Genomic DNA, 22,955 nt, shown 5'->3' with positions numbered 1-22,955 from the left:
GGTCCGGGCAACCTCCAGTATCAATACAAGTAGGGGGATGAAGAGATTGAGTGCAGCTTGGCTAAGAAAGACTTGGGGGTACTGTGGATAAAAAGCTCGACATGAGCTGTCAATGTGTGCCCGCAGCCCAGAAGGCCAACCGCATCCTGGGGTGCATCAAAAGAAGTGTGGCCAGCAGGTCAAGGGAGGTGACTCTGTCCCTCTGCTCCACTCTTGTAAGACCCCACCTGCAGTACTGCATTCAGCTTAGGGGCCACCAACATAAGAAGGACATAGACCTGTAGGAGCGACTGCAGAGGAGGGCCACAAAGATGATCAGAGGGCTGGAGCACCTTTCCTATGAAAAAAGGCTGAGATAGTTTGGGTTGTTCAGTCTGGAGAAGAGGAGGCTCCGGGGAGACCTTATAGCTGCCTTCCAGTACCTAAAGGGGGCCTATAAGAAAGATGGGGAAAAACTTTTTAGCAGGGCCTGTTGTGATAGGACAAGGGGTAATGCTTTTAAACTAAAAGAGGTTAGATTTAGACTTGATATAAGGAAGAAATTTTTTATGATGAAGGTGGTGAAGCACTGGAACAGGTAGCCCAGAGAGGTGGTGGATGTTCCATCCCTGGAGACATTCAAGGTCAGGCTAGGCAGGGCTCTGAACAGCCTGATCTAGTCAAAGGTGTCCCTGCTTCTTGCAGGGGGCTTGGACTAGATGACCTTTAAAGGTACCTTCCAACACAAACTATTCTATGATTCTATGATTCTATGATAATAAAGACAATACAAGTAATAATAGACATCCTGATTAGAACATGTTCAAAACCATAAAATATCTACTTCATCACAAACAACAATTTTAATCATAGAATCATAGAATGGTTAGGGTTGGAAGGGACCTTCAGAGGTCATCTAGTCCAACCCCCCTGCAAGAAGCAGGGACATCCCTGACTAGATCAGGTTGCTCAGAGCCTCATCCAGCCTGGCCTTGAACGTTTCCAGGGATGGGGCATCCACCACCTTTCTGGGCAACCTCTTCCAATGTTCTATAACTCACATCGTAAAAATTTTTTTCCTAATATCCAACCTAAATCTACCCCCCTCTATTTTAAAACCATTACCTCTCGTCGTATCACAACAGGCCCTACTGAACAGCCTTTCCCCATCTTTCTTGTAGGCCCCCTTGAGGTACTGGAAGACCACTATCAGGTCTCCCCAGAGCCTCCTCTTCTCCAGGCTGAACAGCCCCAACTCTCTCAGCCTGTCCTCATAGGAGAGGTGCTCCAGCCCTTTTATCATCTTTGTGGCCCTCCTCTGGACCTTCTCCAACTGGTCCATGTCCTTCTTCTGTTGGGGGCTCCAGAACTGGACACAGTACTCCAGGTGAGGTCTCACCAGGGCAGAGTAGAGGGGGAGAATCACCTCCCTCGACCTGCTGGCCACACTCCTCTTGATGCAGCCCAGGATGCGGTTGGCCTTCTGGGCTGCAAGGGTGCATTGCCTGCTCATGTTAAGCTTCTCCACCAGCACTCCCAAGTCCTTCTCCTCAGGGCTGCTCTCAATCCATTCCCCGCCCAGCCTGTATTTGTGCCTGGGATTGCCACGACCCAGGTGCAGGACCTTACGCTTGGCCTGGTTGAACTTCATGAGGTTGGCACGGGCCCACCTCTCCAGCCTGTCAAGGTCCCTCTGGATGGCATCCCTCCCTTCCAGCGTGTTGACGGCACCACAGAACTTGGTGTCGTCGGCGAACTTGCTAAGGGTGCACTCTATCCCACTGTCCGTATCGCCGACAAAGATGTTGAACAGGGCCAGGCCCAGCACAGACCCCTGAGGGACGCCACTCGTGACTGGTCTCCACATGGACATCAAGCCGTTGACCACCGCTCTCTGAGTGCGGCCATCCAGCCAACTCCTTATCCACTGAGTGGTCAGTCCATCAAACCAATGTCTCTCTAGTTTAGAGAGAAGGATGTCGTGCGGGACAGTGTCAAAAGCTTTGCACAAGTCCAGGTAGATGATGTCTGTTGCCCGTCCCTTGTCCACCGATGCTGTCACCCCGTCATAGAAGGCCACCAAATTGGTCAGGCACGATCTGCCCTTGGTGAAGCCATGTTGGCTGTCACCAACCACCTCCTTGCTCTCCATGTGCCTTAGCATGGTTTCCAGGAGGATCTGCTCCATGACCTTGCCAGGCACAGAGGTAAGGCTGACCGGCCTGTAGTTACCTGGGTCTTCCTTATTCCCCTTTTTAAAAATGGGGGTTATGTTCCCCCTCTTCCAGTCATCGGGGACCTCACCAGACCGCCCGACTTCTCAAATACGATAGCCAGTGCCTTGGCAACTTCATCCACCAGTTCCCTCAGGACCCGCGGATGGATCTCATCAGGACCCATGGACTTGTGCACCTTCAGGCTCCTCAGATGATCCTGAACCTGCTCTTCGAGTACAATGGGTAGTTCTTCATTCTCGCAGTCCCTGCTTGGACCTTCTACAGCTTGAGTGGTGGGACAGGAACTCTTGTCGGTGAAGACTGAGGCAAAAGAGTCATTGAGAACCTCAGCCTTCTCCATGTCCTGGGTAACCAGGACACCAGTTCCCTTCTGGAGGGGGCCTACATTTTCCCTGGACTTTCTTTTGTCCCCTATGTACCTATAAAAGCTCTTCTTGTTGCATTTTATATCCCTGGCCAGATTCAGTTCTGCCAGGGCTTTGGCCTTCCTTACCTGATCCCTGGCCACTCGCGCAGCCTCTTTGTAGTCCTCCCAGGCTACCTGTCCCCACTTCCACCCTCTATAGGCTTCCTTTTTCACTTTCAGTTGGTCCAGGAGCTCCTTGCTCATCCACGCTGGCCTCCTGGCCTTTTTGCCTGACTTGTTTTTCATCGGGATGAACCTCTGCTGAGCTTGGAGGAGGTGCTCCTTGAATATAGACCAACTTTCCTGGGCCCCTCTTCCCTCCAGGGTAGCCTCCCATGGCACTTGGCCCATCAGGTCCCTGAAGAGGCCGAAGTCCGCCTTCCTGAAGTCTAGGGCAGAGAGCTTGCCATGTAGTTTCCTTGCTGCCCCGTGGATCTTGAACTCCACCATGTCATGGTCGCTGCAGCCAAGGCTGTCCTTTAGTTTCACATCCCCCACCAGCCCCTCCCTGTTGGTTAGTTATAGAGTTATTCAAAAGCACGTCTTGATGTAAGTGTCTTGTACTGACATGAACATATCATAGAATTGATATACTAATCTGAGAAAGGGCTGGAGTAATCACTTAAGGAATATTTTTAATATATGAATTAGTCTTTCCAAAAATAGGGGGTTTTTTTTAAATTGATAGATATTGGATTGTTCTCTTTTGAAACAAGAATATGAAATCCATGAATCTTGTCCAAACAAATATCATTACTTCGTTTATTTTTTTCTGCTGTAAGTATATTTAAACGTTGGACCAGATTCTTTATGACAATTATGCAGTCACCTTCCCTGAAAGGTTTTGAAAACAGATAAAACATATCTGTATAGAATAGCTTAAACATCACTGTATGTGCCATATGTACCAATGATGGAGTTAATGCTTCTCAGTCAGGTGAGTAGTGTTCTGTAAGATCTCACAAGGTATTCCATAGCACTACTGCAAAAATATAACCATAAAATAAAGCCAACCATCCCCACACTTGCACACATGCATACAAACAAAACCACACGATACATATATACAGAAAAACTCAAGGAAAGCTACAGACAAATATTTAAAGTTTACCCTTGTTTTCATCAGGTTACAAAAATGGAAGCCGTGAGGCAATATTCAACAAACAGTAAGGCTGATTTGGTGGTTTTTTTTGGAAAGGCTAGATGGTTGTTTGACTTAAGAAATGTTCAGAAACCCTTGGTTGGGTTGAAGGCTCTTTTCCTTATGCGCCTATCTGCTGTGAATTTCTGATGGTACTTTTTGACACACATTGTTAAGGAAAGTCATGAAGCGATAGACTATAATGCAGGAAGCACTGAAGGACCTGCTCTTGGTATCATATCTGTAAAAGTGAGCAAGAATTTAACTTTTTATGCCACTTAAATTCTTATGTTCTCCTTTAAGCAATAACCAGCAATAACCTTGACAGTGCCCACTCGGTGCTATTCACATAGAAACAGACCAAATTGCCAACATCTTTTTCATTATTTCATATTTACAAAGCATTCCTGAACATACAATGTATAAATGCTCAAATAAAATGGAATATAAAAATAAAATGCAATATCTCATTATTCATAGTTTGCAATATGATGTATACACCATGTCCTTGATATTAGCCAGTTTAGTGACAACAGATTACAGTTTTCCCCTTCTGTCAAGAAACGCATTGAAATTGTTCTGTGCAAGGAGACATCCCAGACAAAACAGAGACATATTTCTTTGAGATTTGTGTTTGACTTACCTTCATTGTCCCTTAGAGTAAAGTTGGGATTCAAAGAAAGCCCTTCATCAAGGGAAAAATGGAATCTTGCCCCATTTGCAGAGTTATCTTTGTCAATTGCTGTGATAGTCTGAATTACCTGAAACAAAAATTAAAAGTTAAGGTGTTGAAATTTGAACTTGACCCAAATAGTACCTGACCTCAGCAGGATGCTCAAACTTAACTTATTTTAATTTTCTACTTGACTGCTGTTAAATTCAACCAATGAATTCAACCAACTGGGCCATTAGCTTGGTTTCTCTAGCACAAAATATTTTAGGAACCACAATTCAGAGGTAGATAAAAGCATCTAAAGCATATATGTTTTCTGACATTCTGATATGGTCAGGACCTGGTAAGAGATTTTCAACATCTGCTTTGCATTCTGATGACTTTCAGAATCAGAGTTTCACCTAAACATCTGTTTTTATGGAGACAAAGTTCAGGCTGAACCAGGATGGTCTATGAAGCGCATCATCTGCTTGCCATTCCAATAATTAGATGCACTTCAGTATTGGTTAGGAAAAATAATTGTTTAACCAAAATGACAGGCATATAATACCAGGTCTCTGTTTAAAATGCCTGTTAAGAATCAGTTTTAAATTTCCAGAGAACAGAACAGGAAGAACAGCAGCCACTCCTGGTTTTAGTTTGGTTTGCCCAAAAGGAACAGAATTAGATGTAGCAACCATGTATGGGAAAGGTATATTTGAAAGGTCAGACCTTTGCCTTTGAAAGCCCTGGTGGTTTTTAAAATTTCCTTCCAACTAAAACTGAGCTAAACTTTTGCAATGTGTGACCAGGCAATATTTCTACCTCTGCTTTCATTTTCATGCTGGGCCTGGAAGCTCAAGTGCTAAAGTAGAATTTAATAAAAGTTGTTCTTGTGATATAGGCAGTGAAGCCCATGCAGACTGCTGCACAGAGCTGATAGATATCCTGAGGGAAATGTAAAAGGGGGAGGGAAAATACTCTTTTCTTGAGAATTTTTCTGTTCAATGTTCAGCTGTAGTCTGTCTGGACTGAACCTGAAGCATAAACAGTGTGGGCTCCAGTGGTTTGATCTGTTTTAAACCTAAAAGACAGCACACAGTTCTCTACCTCCATTTACCTAAGAGAAGCAACACCAATACATTTTAAAGCCAGTAGAGTACAATGCTGATTCCATTAACTATATACAATATAGTATATTATAGTGATTATACACACCTGAGACAATTAACAATACCAAATATAATTGCTGGGAATGTTTTAAAAGGTTGTTGTAATACTTTTTTTTTTACTGAACTGTAGTAGAATAAGATCAATCTGAAACATCTATAATCATGAAGTTTACCGAAGTCATGGCAATATTGGTAAAAAAGTTTGGCAAAAGCTAATTGTTGTCTGATGAATTTTGAAAAGGTAGCATATCTCTTATGGAAACAGCTACCATGTAAAACAGAAATATAAGATTATCTTAGATAGATATATTTAGTTAATAATGTTGAAAAGATATAAGGTAAAGCAAGACAAAAAGGAAGTTGGTGGAAGAATATTTTAAAGAAAATCAGTTTATGCTATTACTCAAATACTAAAAATACTGTTAAATACCATACATAGCTGTAAAAAATTCAGATAAGACCTTAAAAAGATAGGAATTTATTAAATATTGTTTATAAATCCTCAATGCTGTTTATCAGCGAAATATAAGTCATTTTGCCATGCAAATTTAACTTTTATTTGGCAGCCTAGTAGATAAACTTTTGTCCTGTTGCCCTCTCTTACATGAAATATTCTGTGACATTTTACAGAATTTTGCTTCAAAAACATGCCATCTTGCAACAAAATATCCTTTGATTAAGGCCTCAGTATTACAAGACTAATATAAAATCTATTTGGTTTTAAGATTAATTTTAAAACTCAACAAAATACACTGTCTACTTTCCCTGTTTTTACAACTGGAAATTCAAGTATCCCTTAAATTCACCACTATATGTAAAAAGTACAGAAGTATACAGAAGGTATAGAAATGGTGCTTTTCCATGTGGAAAATAGACATTGTATGTGTAATAGGGCAGGTAAAAATTTTTTTTACAGAACTCTTGCTTCCTAAGGAAAAGATTTCTAAGACTTTAATTCAGAGGTGAACAACAAAAGTTGTGTGCTCTTGACACCCAAATGTACTGTTAACCCTTGTCTAATTAATAGGCCAACTAATTAATGGCCTTTTAGCAAGCATTAACATGCACCTTACTACAGCTGATTAAAATAGAACTGTAGACACAGAACCTCAGCGGCTGTAAAGCTCACTTGAAAAGAAAGAATTTCAAGAATGGAAGAGAACTAATTGAAGAGGTACTACATTCTAGTTGGATCCTTTTCAGAACTGAATCAATAAACAAGTAAATATACACATGACAAACTTATAGCAGAGGTGTTCCTTGCCAGCTAGCATTGATTTCCTTTGGCTATTAGAAATAACAGCATCCAGGGTGAGGTAGTTCATGTTGGCAGCACAATATTTATACACTCTGATTCTGAAAAAGTTCTTTATGTGGGTGCACACATACACACACCTCTGTGTTAATTTATAATGATGGATAGTGTCAGGGAAATGACATTTCACTACTATCACAATTTTTTCTATTATTCCTCTGAAAAGCACTCAGAAAAAAAAATGTTATCATCTGAGAACTATAGCAAATATGACTAGCAGATATAGTCAGATATTTTAACAGGTTCATAGTCTGTGTGGAAAAATACTGAACTTGGCAACAGTCAGAAAAATGTCAACGCTTCTCTCCTTCACTTTCCAGAATAAACAATTTAAACTTTTTTTTTTTTTACATTGCTATTTGCTCTCATTGTCTTAAAAATAATAAAATAAGTTGCATTTGAAGCAAAGGAAAATTTCATTTGTAAGTTCACTTTGCAGAAGGTCACGAAATTTCATTTTCCTACATTGACTGAATTTCAAAATAATTCCTGAAATCAGTATATTCCTAGAAGTCAGAGTTCTCCAAGTCTGGATACCATCTAAGATCAAATAACAGCTGCTTTATCTCCTTTAATATAGAATATCTACCAGAATATCACCTGGAAGCTGTTGGAGATACTTTGTTTATCTTCTCAACAAGGTGACTGCTAAGGGAGTAAAGCTGTCACTTCATCGTGGTAATGATCTTCTTCTCACAAGAAATTTCTGTTTGAGATGGCTTAGGGTGGTTTATTTAAGCATTTAAGTTCTAAAATTTTATTGGGGGTTTTGGGTTTTTTTAAAAGTAAATAAATTGATCTGTGGAGGGAACAAGAAGCAGAAGACAGAGGCTGTGCACTTAAATAACACTGTGATTTCTCTCCATAGAAACTTCTTCTGAAAATAAAAAAGCAAATACAAAATGTCTCCCAATTACAAAATAGTGGTTAGAGGTCAGGAGTCATTCACGCTTGCAACATTAACTCAGAGAGAAATACAATGCTGATCTAAATCAGGAGCAAATGCTGTTATAGTAAAACTCATTTTACCTGTTAAACATCCTCTCATAAATTTCCATTTGCAAAGCTACTATTGGAGAGTTAAAACTTTGCTAATAAGAAACATTAGCTACTCACCACAATCAAAACCTCTGTCAAGCAGCATTTCTGAACTAGCTTCATAGCATGCTTTTGCTTATGATTAATTATAATAATTATTTAACAAATATTGTTAAATTTTGTAATTTTTAAGATATTTGAATATTTTGAAAACAATTGTAATGAATGCTTAAGAGATTTTATCTTATTTTAAAAAAATTAGTCTTTTACAAGTTCAAATTCTTCTATATTTGGCTTTATTTGAGGTATTCAGAACATTATTTTTACTTTAATAAGCATGTTAATAGGAGATTTTCAGTTTGTAGATAGACCTACTTAGAAAGCTTTTGAGTGAGGTGTCTCAACAAGAGCACTGAAGAAAACTAGGCAGTCATGAGATAAGAGGGAAGGTCCTTGCACAAATAACTGCTCAAAAGACAAGAAATAGGGTCGCTTCTGTAAATTGTCTATTCCATAAGGAAAGGAAGTTACAGAGATTTCCTGTTCCACATAGAGTTATGTTGGGCTACTTGTTGGTCAGTGTAATAATAAACGTCTTATAAAGTGTATGAATAATCAGCATACAAATCTACTTATGATACTGAGTTGTTTAAGGAATTAAAAAGGAAGGGCTAACACTAAAGACCTTCCAGTACTCAGTAGCCAGGCAACACAAAGACAGATGAAATTGATTGTAGATAGGCATAAAGTCTTAACTTCACATACATGATGATGGTCTCTGAGCTGACTATTACTTCTAATGATATTGGTGTTATGGCAGACAGTTTTTTTGCATTCAGTGCTCACTAGTGGTTAAAAAGCAAAGCCACTGCTTGAAATTGCTAGGAAAGGACAGAGAACAAAGTAGAGATCATCATATACTATGAAGCATAACCTATTATAAGAATTACAAACCACTGCATACCTGCATCTTGAATCTTGCTTCCCCATCTGAAGGTGAATAGAGAGGAATTGGAGAAAGTGTAAAGAAGGATAGGATGAATGACCAAAGGTCTACAAAGGCCTTATCGCAGCCTGTCCAAGTTAAGTAGGATTCTTCAAGCTGGACAAGAGACCGTTGGGGGCAATGTGCTAGAGATTTATGAATGGCACAGAGATAACAAATAGGGATCAACTGCTCTCTTCCTCTCTCTCTCCCAACACAACAACTGGTAAATATCGATTGAAGACAGCATGGGAAGATTAAAAAAAAAAAAAAAAGAAAAGAAAAGAAGAAAAAGAAGATGGTAGGTCTTCCCGAAACATGCAATTAAACTGTAAAATTCCTTGCTGCATGAGGTAGTAGATATCACATGATTGTGTTTGTTGTAGGAAAAGCTAGATGGATTTATATGTGATTGTTACTAAAGGATTATTAAAAACAGAGAAACCACACATGGATCAGGAAATGATCTGCAAATTATCTCAGACTGGAGAAGTACTTGAGGTAAGTATCACACACACTTGTCATGTTCATAGAATCATAGAATGGTTTGGGTTCAAAGGGACCTTGAAGATCATCTAGTCCAACTCCCCTATCTTGGACACGGACACCTTCCACTAGACTAGGTCACTCAAATCCCTATCCAGCCTGGCCTTGACACTTCCAGGGATAGGGCATCCACAACTTCTCTGGGCAATCTGTTCCACCCTCACAGTAAAGAATTTCTTCCTTATATCTAATCTAAATCTACCGTCTTTCAGTTTAGAGCCATTACCTCTTGTCCTATCACTACATGCCCTTGTCAAAAGTCCCTCTCCAGCTTTCTTGTAGGCCCCTTTGAGTACTGGAAGGCTGCTATAAGGTCTCCCCGGAGCCTTCTCTTCTCCAGGCTGAACAGCCCCAACTCTCTCAGTCTGTCCTCATAGGAGAGGTGCTCCAGCCCTCTGATCATCTTTGTGGCCCTCCTCTGGAGTCGCTCCTACAGGTCTATGTCCTTCTTATGTTGGTGGCCCCTAAGCTGAATGCAGTACTGCAGGTGGGGTCTTACAAGAGTGGAGTAGAAGGGCAGAATCACCTCCCTTGACCTGCTGGCCACACTTCTTTTGATGCAGTCCACGATACAGTGCTCATCAACCAACACCCCCAAATCCACCTCCTCTGGGCTGCTCTCAGTTCAGTCTCTGTCCAGCCTGTATTTGTGCTTGAGATTGCCCCAACCCATGTGCAGGACCTTGCACTTGGCGTTGTTGAACTTAATGAGGTTTGCAAGACCCACCTCTGCAGCCTGTCAAGGTCCCTCTGGATGGCATCTCTTCCCTCCAGCATGTCAACAGCACCACATAGCTTGGTGTCATCTGTGAACTTGCTGAGGGTACACTCAATATTCTTATACTCAGTGTTCTTATCCTGCTCCTTAGATGTCAGCTCTTGGCCACTCATTAGAGTCAAGATAACTTTGGTCAGCCTATAGTCTGATGAAATACAGCATTTTTATAGTCTCAATGTTAAAAACAGAAATATGCTACTATGCATTTTTGTACATTGCTCTTAAGTTTGATGAGAAAAATGTTATTACTAATAATACATTCCTCAGGAAAGATAAGAGCTCACAATTTCAACTTACAACCTGTGTTATAATGCAAAACTAGCATAGAGTGATAGGTAAAAGATCAATCTGTGCAAAAAAGAAAAGGCACTTGGTAAAATTGTCAAACCATGGACTGCAATGAAGTGCATTGATCACAGGAACAGTGACTGGAATGTGATTCTTCTATTCAGTGCCAGTTCTGACCCTCCCCATGCTAACAGTTGTGAAAAATCCATTCAATATCTTCTCCATAATGATGCTGCACAGACAAGGGCAATCAACATGCAAAATATGAGGATGGCAGCCATGTTAACCAGCCATTTCACTGAGCTGTATTTGAAACCTTGCTATCATGTGGCACTTAGATGAGAGAAGTTAAATTTGATTCATCCATTTTGTTCAATATAGTGATTTGTCAAATTCCATTACTTCTCTGACAAGATAAAAGTCTTTCCTCTCATTAGTGATGATAGTTTTGGCATATTTTTGCAGCAGCAAGAAAGATATATTGAATAAGTTCTCAAATCTTCTCCTTTCAGCCTAACACCGTTAGAAATTTGAATCAAATGTGAAATATAAAAATAATATCAGAAAGAATTATGACATGTGTTACCCAAATCAAACTTCTTATATGTGTGGCATTAACAAATAAAGTAATTCCTCTTTTTCACTAGGAAAGTTACTGTGAAAGTTACCTGACCAGGCTTTGCATTCTCACAGACGACTACCTCATACTCTTTGGCGAGCTCTGGAGGGTTGTCATTGACATCCAGGATTCTAACACCAACTGGAACGTGGCTCACTAGGCCAGGATTGTCTGCAAAATACACAAGGGAATATTAAGCCTTTTGAAATATTCAGTATTCTGTGACATCCTGAATTTAAACATAATTTCTTAGCACAATAACTGGATAAGAACTAGATACAGCTGCAGAAATTTAAGTAGCAAGATACTAAAATATGTTGTTTGCTGTGCTTCATTAACTTTAAAAAAATTTAAAAGAGTAGAAAGTATGATGTAAGTGTTAAGTCACTGTTTTATCATATCAATAAAAATGCAAGTTACTCTGGAACTGAAGTGGAGAAAGCTGTTGGGAGTTATCGCATACTGTCACATTATGCTAAGAAATTATCAATAGCTTTGTAATAAATATGAAAGTGTCTCATAGTATTGAGTAAAATCTTATACAAAAAATATTGAAACCTTTCTCTTTTCTCAGTCCCTTAAAGAGTTTAGGAAATAAAATACCAAGGTCATATGAAAATATGAATGCATAGGCACTTTTAAACTTTTCCCAAACTTGAGTTCAACTTCCTCACAAGTTATTATGCTATCACACAAAGTAGTTAATGAGTCTTGCTTTAGTAGTGACATACCAGTAACAATGTTTAAATAACAGTGTCTTAGGCTATGATATGTACCTGTGTGAGACTCACCCTCAAAAAGAGTTGACCCTCAAAAAGCACAGTAAATAGAGTCCTCTCAATGAGAATACACTTTCCAGGACAAAATGGGAAAAAATCCATTTTTTATTAATCTATAATTCCCTTGTTCTTAGTACTAAGAACTAATAAAATTTAATTTAGTTGAAAGAAGTACATATTAAAACTTCTTATAATTAGCTAAAATACACCTTCTAAAGTCTGTGTAAGTATCAATTGGTTAGATGATAAACTTCCTTTTACCTTCACTAATTAAACAAAACTATCAGTAGAAGACAGGAAAGTTAATCTTTCAAACACAGCAAGATGGAAGAATGAGGTCTTACAGATTGACATTTTAAAAGTGCATGTGCCAATGTGTGTTCATGAGAACAAAAAAAAAAAAAAAGGAGAAACATTAGTAATCTAAACTTCATTCACCTTGGTTATTTTGATCTTAATTAATCCACATCATATTCCTGTCAAAGAGGGTGATTTGTAAAATGCCTTAGATTCTCATACCCCTGCTCAGAATTCTGAAAAACATTGATTAGACAAATACTTGGATTCAAAACCACAAGTAATGTATCCTCCCAATGAAAGAATATTTGAGAACACTGAAGTTTCTTTTGACAAAGTGAGAGATTTATTCTTCTCTTTTTTTCAATTGGGATACTAGTTAAAGATTCTGGGGTTTAGAAGTTCTCTTCAAATTTTTCACATTCCCTTTTTAACTAATATGTCTGTGTTCACCTGATGATTTTAATTCAGTTTTGGAACTTAGTCAATTATCCCCATAAAATGGGAATAGAAAGGAGATAAAAAAAAGTCAACAGAAAAGGAAGGCTTAAATTAGATCGTATAGGAACCTCTAATCCCAATTAACATTAGTATTAGAAGTTATCAGAATACATTCACGGACTTGCAAATTCCACTTTCTTGCTGAAATTTTACTTGACTGTTGGTATTTTCTGTTTTGCCCAAAAATTATGAGTATCTTTAAACAGGCAAACTAAGGGACTAAAGCAGGCTATCTCAATTGTGTTCACGCAAGACTGAGGCTTTCTATTACTATCTAGAAAACACTTCTAGTGGAAAAGTGGAAAACCTTAAGGAATGTTAAAATGCCAGGAATGTCTGAAGCGAAGATGAGGAAGAATGACACTTGACTGTTCATTAAACAGTTAGGAGAAAGGAATTGTTCCTCTACCTTTACTCTTATTACTGAAGGAAGCAGTCTTCTCTCCAGAAGACCTATTGCAGTATGAGTATTAACACAAAGAGATGTTTGGTCCTTCACTGGAGGTAGGTCATGAGACTGTGCAGAACAGCACAAGCCATAGAGATATTGAGTATTTCTTTCTGCTTACTGAAATACAGCTTCAAACTCATTTAGGCAACTTCCTTTCTCAATTTCATCAGACAATCCAATTACAAAAATCCTGTAATTACAATTATACAACACAATATCTAGCAATAGATGATCTAGAGATGATCTACAACTCAAAGGAACTTTGTTGTTGAGGCTTTGTTTGGGAGGCTCTCATGCACAGTTTGTGAGGTATGTGACCTAGAAAGTGGTATAAATTAAAGGAAGGATACAAAGTAGAAAAAGAGAGCACATAAAAGCATAGAAAGGAGACAGAAGGCAGAGATCACAGTAAAGGGTTAAGGATGAATATCTCCATTTAGGATTGGATTCATAAACTATAGTGAAGGACTTGAAGATCTTAATACTAGAGAAATCCTGAAGAAACTTTTGCCAGAAGGCAAAAAAAAAAAAAAAAGTTGTTATTATCAGATAATCATAGGATCACTGAAAAATCTTAATTGAAAAGGACTTGTAGAGATCACTGGTCCAGTCCCTAGTTCAAAGCAGGGTCATTTTCAAAGCTATAAGGGAGCTTAATACATTTAAGAGGAAGGGAGAAATAAAGCAGGAAGAGAACAGGGCAGAAGTTACCAGAGAACTGTTCTGTAGGTCTGGCATGTTTGGAATACTTACTGGGGAAAGAAAATCTAACTTTTTAGTCTAATGTGTGCCAAAAAGAAATGTTAAATACTTTTGTATCAGACCTCTTTGCCCCATCTTGAATGTGTCCTCTTGTATGCTTGTCACTACTACCCAGTGTGAACTTACCCTAGTCTGTTATGTTTGCATTATTTTCACAGAGATTTCATGGAGATTCAGAGAGTTTAGCTTTATCTATTCTGCAACTCCTTTGCAGTACAAAGAATTAATAAATACCTTACCAGTTCAAGAGAGTTCTTAATGGACAGTTAAGAACTCCAGTTAAGACAGTTAAGAACTCTCCAGTTCTGGAGCCCCCAACATAAGAAGGACATAGACCAGTTGGAGACGGTCCAGAGGAGGGCCACGAAGATGCTAGGAGGGCTGGAGCACCTCTCCTATGAGGACAGGCTGAGAGAGTTGGGGCTGTTCAGCCTGGAGAAAAGGAGGCTCTGGGGAGACCTTATAGCAGTCTGCCAGTACCTAAAGGGGGCCTATAAGAAAGACAGGGAGAAACTCTTCAGTACGGCCTGTTGTAATAAGACAAGGGGTGATGGTTTCAAAATAAAAGGAGGTAGATTTAGATTAGATATTAGGAAAAAAAATTTACAATGAGGGTGGTGGAACACTGGAACAGGTTGCCCAGAGAGATGGTGGATGCCCCATCCCTGGAAACATTCAAGGCCAGGTTGGATGAGGCTCTATTCTATTCTATTCTATTCTATTCTATTCTATTCTATTCTATTCTATTCTATTCTATTCTATTTTATGACAAGGTATTATTAGTATATTTCTGGAAATGATTACCTCATGGGATCATTGACATTTGCAGGCAAATTTCCATATTGACAATCTACTCACTACAAAATGCTAATAGCGAAAGTACTAACACCACTTACCAAAATAGTCTTGAAATTTGTCAGATTGTGTGTGCTACATGTGCATGCAAGTTGATAGGCCAATTTATAATGGGAGAAGAGAATGAGAATAAATAAAAAGAGACCTTATAAACTGGGTTTTTTTTTTAGGTTTAGTTTTGTTGTTTTATTATAAAATATATGCAAACTCCAATCTTTTTCAGGTGTACAACTCATCTGCAATTTCCAAAGCACTCTGATAACTGGTCCTTTTAGTAGTACATTTTTGTTAATTAGACAAATTTCTTGCAGCAGTTTGGCAAATTTCCAGTTTTAAGATAATCTGTGCTGACATATATTTCAGGCCTGTGCATTGTAAAACAGTCAGATCCATTCTGTGTCCTATTAGCATTATGCCTCAAGAATAGATTTTTCAAACTGAATGCTCTCTGTTTTAAGGGATAACTGAAGCAGAAACATTGCTGTGGTTCACCTACGCTAGGGACTTGCTTTCTTCTGCTTGAGATTTTTCCAAGAATAAATAGTTCTTCTGCAAGAATACTAAATATCTGTAAAGTGAATCAGTTTCATTGAGTATCAGCCCCTCCACCAGTAAGTCCTCTGCAAATGTACAAAAGTCTTTGTCAACAGCCAGTCTGGAGTCTTGAATCTTCTCTTCCATTAATTTTTTGTGAAGACTAAGCATAGATTTAGGATGGATAAAACACACTACAGAACTAAAATGATTAAAGAATATCTAGTATATAAGTGGCAGTGGTTATATTCAGAAAATACTGGGTTTAATTCAGAATGATGTATATGTGATAAACTAAATTTTCAGACAAGAAGAAAATTATGCAGAATCAAGTAATAAGTGTAATGTTCTATTCTGCTTTTTTTAAGATAGTGGGTACTTTTAAATATTGTTATCTGAAGTTGGCTATAAAACATTTTCTTTTTTTTTTTATAGCAAAATTTGACTTTTCACTGATGAACACAAACCTGAAGGCACTGATCAATTGTCTTGGATGATGCTAGTAGTGGTACCAGTAGTAGCAACAGGAGCTATAGCAGTAATAATAGCACTGCAGCAGACTTAAAACATTTAGCGCTCTCAAGCTGATGACTCCCTCTGCCTTAATACAAGCAAAATTCTGCAGCTTACAGACAATGCTGGTGTTCACCTCCTTAGCAGATCAGAGCACCACAAATATGCTGGTTCTGTGGCCAGAAATGTCTATTTTGAGATTCTTGTACTGATTCACAAAGCCCTGAAGAGGGAAATGTCACGTGATCCCAAAGACTGTCTCTTCTTCTGAGACCCACCTTGGTAGCCAGGAAGAGTTATACCCTACACCATCTTCAGATGACAATGTAGGAATATCTTCATCATACCTTTCCCCAGAGAAACAGAGGAGAAAAAAATCCATCATGCCTAGAAGCCAATGACTAAATTAGAATAAATAGGGAAATAAGCATTGAACTTGGAATTAGAAGCATCACTTCTTGAGCAGGATGCAGAACTATTTGCCATTCAACAACTAGGAGGTTTTAAAAATAGCTTTGTGTAGGCTTTCCTTATTGCATTGATAAATACATTTAAAAGAATGGCAGATTATGCTACAAATCATGCTATTGCAATTTTATGATCCATTAGTAGGCCACTTGCCAAGGCTGAAAATAAATTGTGTATCACTGGAAAGTCTGGACATGGTACCAGTATTGCGTCTGGCTCTCATCATTAAAAAGATATCAGATATGCAGTTTGTCGCTAGTCCATGAAGAAAATACTTTTAAAATTCAGACCCTGTAGTTTTTAAAATCTAGTTTAATCTGGTCTACTTTTGTGGCAAATTCTTTTCTTAGAAAAATAAAGTAATTGCTACCAACACCAAAACTCTTTCTGAAACTGAACTAGCAGACAGAATGCAAGTGAGATCAAAGATGAAGAATGAGTGTGATTTTTTTCTTGGTGAGGGCAAGGCTTAATGTAACACTTCTAGGTCTGCTTCTGCAATGTACCTACACAGATAATAGTAAATGGAGCAAAACAATACATAAGACAAAATTTTCCTGCACTGATGTATAAAAAATAGAGTTAATTTAATTATTTCAGTGTACTCCATATTGTTAAAAATATTAGTTTTTAGTATTAAAAAGTAGATTAAAATCATTATGAGGAAATTTTACATTTAGTGTAAGAAAAAAAAAATCACTTCAAGTAAAAAGTAAGATGCAAAGCTAGCAACAAAGTCACAGTCGCCCTGCTGTCCACCAGATACAGAGGAGTTGGAGATTATAGCACTGTAACAGCAATTAGTTCTGATTACTTTCTTTTAGATCTTGAAAAGGGCTCATTTTTCTAAAAATTAATTATTTCACACTAGGCATTAAAGTTATTCTTTATTATGGGGAAAAGTTTAAAATGAGAAAATAAAATGTCATCAGTTCTTGGTTTTTTTTTCTAACTCTTTCAATGCTATATGCCAGGAAGATATTACTCCATAGACTTGTTTCCTTCAGGCAATGCATATGTTGTTTTCATGTTTCAAAATAAACAGCAATGAATTGTGTATTTTTGTCTTAGATTTTATTTTTCTAAAATAAATCAGTGTGCCTCTTAATAGAATTACCAGGTTTATTCTGTTTACTTTACTTACCCACTCTATCTCCATTTATCCTTCTCCATATGACAGTCTCATGTAGTACTATTAGAAGTAACATATATTTTAATCCCCTACCAAAATCTTAGGAATGTCTTTTCTGCTGAAATGCAACCATAAAACATGAAAAAGAACTGGCAAATTTTTCTAATAGCTTGCTGTTCACTGATAGAAATATAAGGTTGCAATATCCCTGTGCACCTAAAGAAAAGATAGAACTGCATCTCACTCTAATTATATACTTTATCTGTCTATTTAATGTAATTATAGGGCTTTCAGTATTTATTAAAAATCTCAGGGAGTTCTATATGTGACTGCTGCAAATTATTATTTCTCTCTGTGCATCCTGTTTTCCTCTGAATTGTGTAACTATATCTTTCCATTATTGTTTTTATTTCTACCAAAACTTATTGATGAAAAAACTGCTTATGTTATGGTTAGAACATGCACTTCAATGTTTTTGTCTTAATTCTAGCAAGCTAATTGTTTCAAACTCTTATTCTTGTGAGCTGTCCTTTCATTTCACATATTTTAATTCTGAACAGGGTTTATTGGCCCGCTAAGAAAATGTGTCCGAAAGTTATTTCTTTGTGTAGTTTCTGTAATGACTGTATTTTTCTGGGATCCTTTCAATACCATATCACAGGGTGTTGCATACTTTTTCAATGAGGTATTGCTCTAACTCATCACTTTGGTATCTTATTGCCTGAAGCTAGTATGAAGAATATGCATGGAGAAGCAAATACAGGAGACACACAAACAAAGAAAAATGTCTTTGGGGTTTTTTCCAATATCTGATTGCATCTGATAACCTTGGAGATTTTTGTTTTGTCTGTGAAATTGATTGCATAATGACGTCTCTCAAGTATTTTGTTTTCTAATACTCTGTGGTATCAAATCTCTGCAGTATCCATTCATGTGGTCAGTTTTTACTGTCTCTTCCTAACATTTCTTTATGTTTAGGAGATTTGACAGAATCTGGCAGGTACTCTATTATTTAATTTCTCCTGTTCTCCACAGCCTCTCTACAGCTTTACAGTTTAGGAACTCTTTATAGACTCTTCAAAGATAAGTCTGTGCATTCATTGCGTTCAAGTTGGTCCTTTAGGCAAACAGTGGGAAATTATCTGCTTTTCCATTTTCAGCCATTGCAGAGCAATTTGGAGACACTCAGGCACACCATAACTTCATCCCCAAAAGACTGATGATCTAGTCTGCAAAATATTTACATTTGGATGGCTTCCCAAAAAGACTAGTGACTACTCCTTTTTTTTTTTCAGTATGTCCTACTGAGGCTTTTAAATCTTAATTCAAATTAACAGTTACTATACAGCTGCCCATGATTAGGCTTGAATTATATTTTATTTCATGCTGCAGTGAAATAATACATTATATATGAAGACACTGTCAAGCACACTGAAGTGCCAGGGCTTACTTTTTTTTTTAATAGGTAAACATAAAACTCTGGATTTTACTATTTACAATAGAAATTTACTTAGTTCAAAACTTCAATTTAGTTTCAAAAGCAGGTACAATAATAAGAGATAATTTGGTGTCCTTATAAAATATGTACATGCCATTAATTCTGTAGCATGTGCTAGTGACTAGTGATGTAGCAGCAGAATAGATTCCATTCTAACCTGGAGATGAAACAGATGAAAGCAGAGAGGGCTCAATATTGTCAGTAGCATCTGTACAGGTAAAAACTGTATTGTGTCATGTGGCAATGACAGAATACACACACAAAAAAAAAAAAAAAAGGAAAAAAAAAAAGAAAAAGGAAAGGAATACACATAAAAGTAGTTCACAGTTTTGATCAAAATCACTGCCACTGAAGACAGTCTCACAAAGACTACTTAGCAACCTCCCAAGTTGGGAGGTTTTTTTAATTTGGTTTGTTGAGTTTTTTAATTTTAAAACTTTGATTGTGCCAAAATAAAGACCCTGTAATGTTCTTTAAACTGTCCTTGCCCAATATAAAAATATTTATCTGGGACTACTCAGTCAGACATTTCTTGACTATTGCAAGGTTTGTCTGAGACAATGGAAATTCACCAGACTTGGAGGCCTTTCAAATGCACAGGCAAGTGTTTATTGTATCTTTACTTGGCAGTTTGCCTATTAAAAGGCCAGAGGTATTCCCTGATAATCAGCAGCTACTAGGCATCTGTCAGATATAAATTAATATTGGCATATTTAACATGCAATCACTAAAACAGGTTAGTAGCAGATACAAGAGGAAAGGATTAATTTCTCAGACAGCATTATATAGTGTTATCTTCCAAGATATATTAAATATGAAACACATACAGGACAAGCTGTTGATTTTAGGACATTGAATGCTTGGAACTGTTGCAGGGCAAACTGGCAGCCTTCTATCACATACAGAAAAAAAAATAGTAAATTTACATAGGTTGAATCACGTAGGCATGTGAAATTAGGGGGTTCACATACACAGAGAAAATTGTCCTTTATCCAAACTGACTGAAAATCCCATTATGTTAAAAAGAACATAACCTCTCTAAACAGTGTTTCTTGAAAATCTGAAAATTATTATTTTCCTATCAATTTTTTTTTAATACTATGTGCCAAATATTTTATTTACCTATCTCAGAAGCAGCCACTGTGATGTTGTACCAAGGTGTCTCCTCTCTGTCAAAGATCTTGGCAGTCTTAATGGTTCCAGTACTAGCATCTATGGTGAAATACCTGTCTTCTTCTGTGTTATGATCAATGAAATATCTATGAAGAAATAAAACAATAAATATATACCCATTGTAGTATGTATCATACAAAGAAACAGAAAGCTACATACAAATGTTACATTCAAGCTTTTAATATCATAGAAATTTTTAAAAACACCCTAAGAAAAACTCTGTATTATAGAGACACCCAAAGTAACGTCATATTACATTTATTTCATAATGTCACATTTCTTTTGATATATAACAAGGTTTCCCGTGTAAGTCACAAATATATAAATTGCTAACAGGTGATAATTTACACAGCAGTACACAGTTCTGTCAAAGGTAAGCTACACATATATTTTGACCAAAAAAAAAAATAAAATGTAAGGGCAGAAAAGAAAACAGAGAGATATTAAGATATTTTTCTTCTGCTTATTTGCTTGTCACTGCAAACCAGTGTGCTCAGTCCTGGCACTTGTTTTGAAGCATGTCTCTCTGACATAAAGTTGATGACGTAAGCCATTTTGAATATAACTATTACAAAGGCTAGTAGCAGAAATGGCTGATTCCCAGAGCTACAACTGACACTAGCCTAGAAGTAGAACTAAGCAGCCCTGCTTAACTCCCTCGGCTTTTGGGCACTTTGCCTGGCAAAGAAAGTAAAAACCTTGAAGTGGGTAACAGAAATAGAGGGAGGGAACACAAAAAAAGAGATTGACAAGACATTTTTTTCTCAAAGCTGGAATCATTTACAACAGCTTTTAACAAATGAAGCAATTATAGACCCTTATCAAGCCTTCTTCACTAACTTCAAACTTGATGAAAAAATAAGGAAAAAGCTTCTAAGTCTTTTATATATCATAATTGTTTTTCCTGATAATTTATCAGCCCTGCTTTCATTCTGTGAAGTTTTTAATATATAGAAGCTATATACAGATTAAAATTATTTACTTTTCCCATCCAGTTGGTCTTATTTCTACCTCCTCAAAAGTATAATTGTCAGCTAATAAAAAGAGTGATGCACATAAAAGCTGCCAAGCTCAAAAAAAAAATTAAAACTAACTTCAGTTTAATTTCTCTCACAATGTACTAAACTATTTGGGGAAAGGAAACAAAAAAAACAAGTAAACAAATATTTAATTGAATGACATATTAAAGTAAGATATGACATGTGAAAAAGTAAAGGAAATAAAGCACTAGACGAGGCAGCGGCAATTTGAATGAGTCACCATAACTGGTCAAAGCATAGGACACTCAGTGGAAAAAATAGCTAAGACCTGATGACTTAAATTAGATTTTCCTCGTTGAGAGAACCTGAACCCACCTTTCCCGCCCGCAAGAAGTATTTCACTGCAAGAAGTATTTCACAAGAAGCTTTACAATATGATAATTTGGCTTGTGGCACTCAAGATTTTCTTTTCATGTTTACACTGTTTTCAGCAATTAAAGAACTGTAGGCCAAGCACTGAAAATCAAAGAGCCAAAAGTAGGTTAGAAAATCTCTGCTTCTTGCCTGTTCTCTGTCTTTCCTTTTGACATCATGAAACAGCCCCCATGTAACTGTGGGAGCTGTTGGAGAGCCAGCAGACTTCAGTTCCCACCCATTTTCTGGTTCTCTGGAATAAGGATTTAACTCACTGTCTCCCGTCTGAGCTGCAGTCAGAACCTATATGTAGTTCATTAACGACCAACACCTGAGAATACCTCATTCTAAAATACTCCAGAAGTGCTCAATAAAGACACTTTGGATGTGCAAGACGGCAGCTGAAAACAGACTGATATCAGACACAAACTGTCTCCATACTGAAAGCTAACTGGCAAGATATTGATTAGGTAGGGGATGGGGCAACCACTTTTAAGAATTTAAGTCAGGAAATATTTTTTCAGAGGAAATTATTTAACCAGTGTGTCCCAAATTGGATGAAAAAAAAAAATCAAAACAAGTGATGTTGCTGAAAAACAACAACAACAAAAAAAAATTACGATTTCTAATTGTTGAATCACAGTAGGTATTGCAGACATACTTCCAAAAGTTGGTATGCTTCTCAGTATTCAGTAAACTCAGGAGATGAATTCAAAGTAAAATCTTGACCAACTTTCATCAATCACTGATCATGACACACTGAATGTTACAGCTGTCCAAGAAAATTTATGTTGCTTCCAGGGAATATTGAATCCTCTGAAAATCCATTACAAAACAAACAAACCAAAAAAGACCACACAGCTATCCTGTTGGCATTATTTTATTGGTCCAGGCTACTCACACTTCCTTATTTGGGAATCAGAATTTGCTTTTCAGTTTCAGAACAAGTAATTTTTCCAGTGTCTCTGTAGGTCTCACTCTTTCATAAAGCAGATTTTCAGGTTCTCCAAGTGTTTATTTGTCATGGAAATGTTTTGAAAGATTGTGCCAATATCAGTGGATAAGTTGTATCTCCTATGTGCACAGTTAGCCTTACCTTTTACTAACTACAAAAACTTTAGAGACAGAGCGGCATCAGCCTCTGAAAATGCTCATAAAGGATCCATAAAACTGCCATGCTTGCCATGGAGTTTTGTCAAGAATTGAAGTTTATACAAAAGACACGTGTCAGCTGGAGAAATCTCCTCATGCCTTATACCTTATGCTCCGCAGTGTAGGAAATCTGAGCTATGACAAATCGTTGGAACATCTTGACTACATTACTGTTAAGGCAGAATTAATGAACATGTGGTTGCGTAGGGCAAGATGGGCAGTGCACACATACACAAACATTTTTTACATGATGCACTGGAATGCTGACAGAGGAAGCATAACTGTCCCTC

At 37.5% G+C, this 22,955-nt stretch overlaps 1 protein-coding gene across 4 annotated transcripts in view; it reads right to left on the bottom strand.

The window, feature by feature from the left end:
* The window catches only part of CDH18 (cadherin 18), a 168,627-nt gene that overhangs the window by 5,646 nt on the left and 140,026 nt on the right, over nt 1-22,955 (bottom strand). For 2 of the 4 annotated variants that reach the window (XM_086741980.1, XM_086741981.1), the window contains exons 7-9: nt 20,069-20,205; nt 11,206-11,327; nt 4,407-4,524 (exon numbers count right to left, since the gene is read on the bottom strand). In XM_086741980.1, coding sequence (XP_086598106.1) covers nt 4,407-4,524; nt 11,206-11,327; nt 20,069-20,205 — 377 coding nt within the window. Of the gene's footprint in view, nt 1-3,986; nt 3,990-4,406; nt 4,525-11,193; nt 11,328-20,068; nt 20,206-22,955 lie in introns of all 4 variants that reach the window. The other 2 variants (XM_086741982.1, XM_086741983.1) reach the window with 2 other exon arrangements.

The sequence above is a fragment of the Chlamydotis macqueenii genome, chromosome 2 (genome assembly GCF_036417535.1).
Source record: "Chlamydotis macqueenii isolate bChlMac1 chromosome 2, bChlMac1.mat, whole genome shotgun sequence".
NCBI lineage: Eukaryota > Metazoa > Chordata > Aves > Otidiformes > Otididae > Chlamydotis > Chlamydotis macqueenii.
The sequence above is the reverse complement of the archived record's forward strand: the minus strand, read 5'-3'. Positions and strand labels throughout refer to the sequence as shown.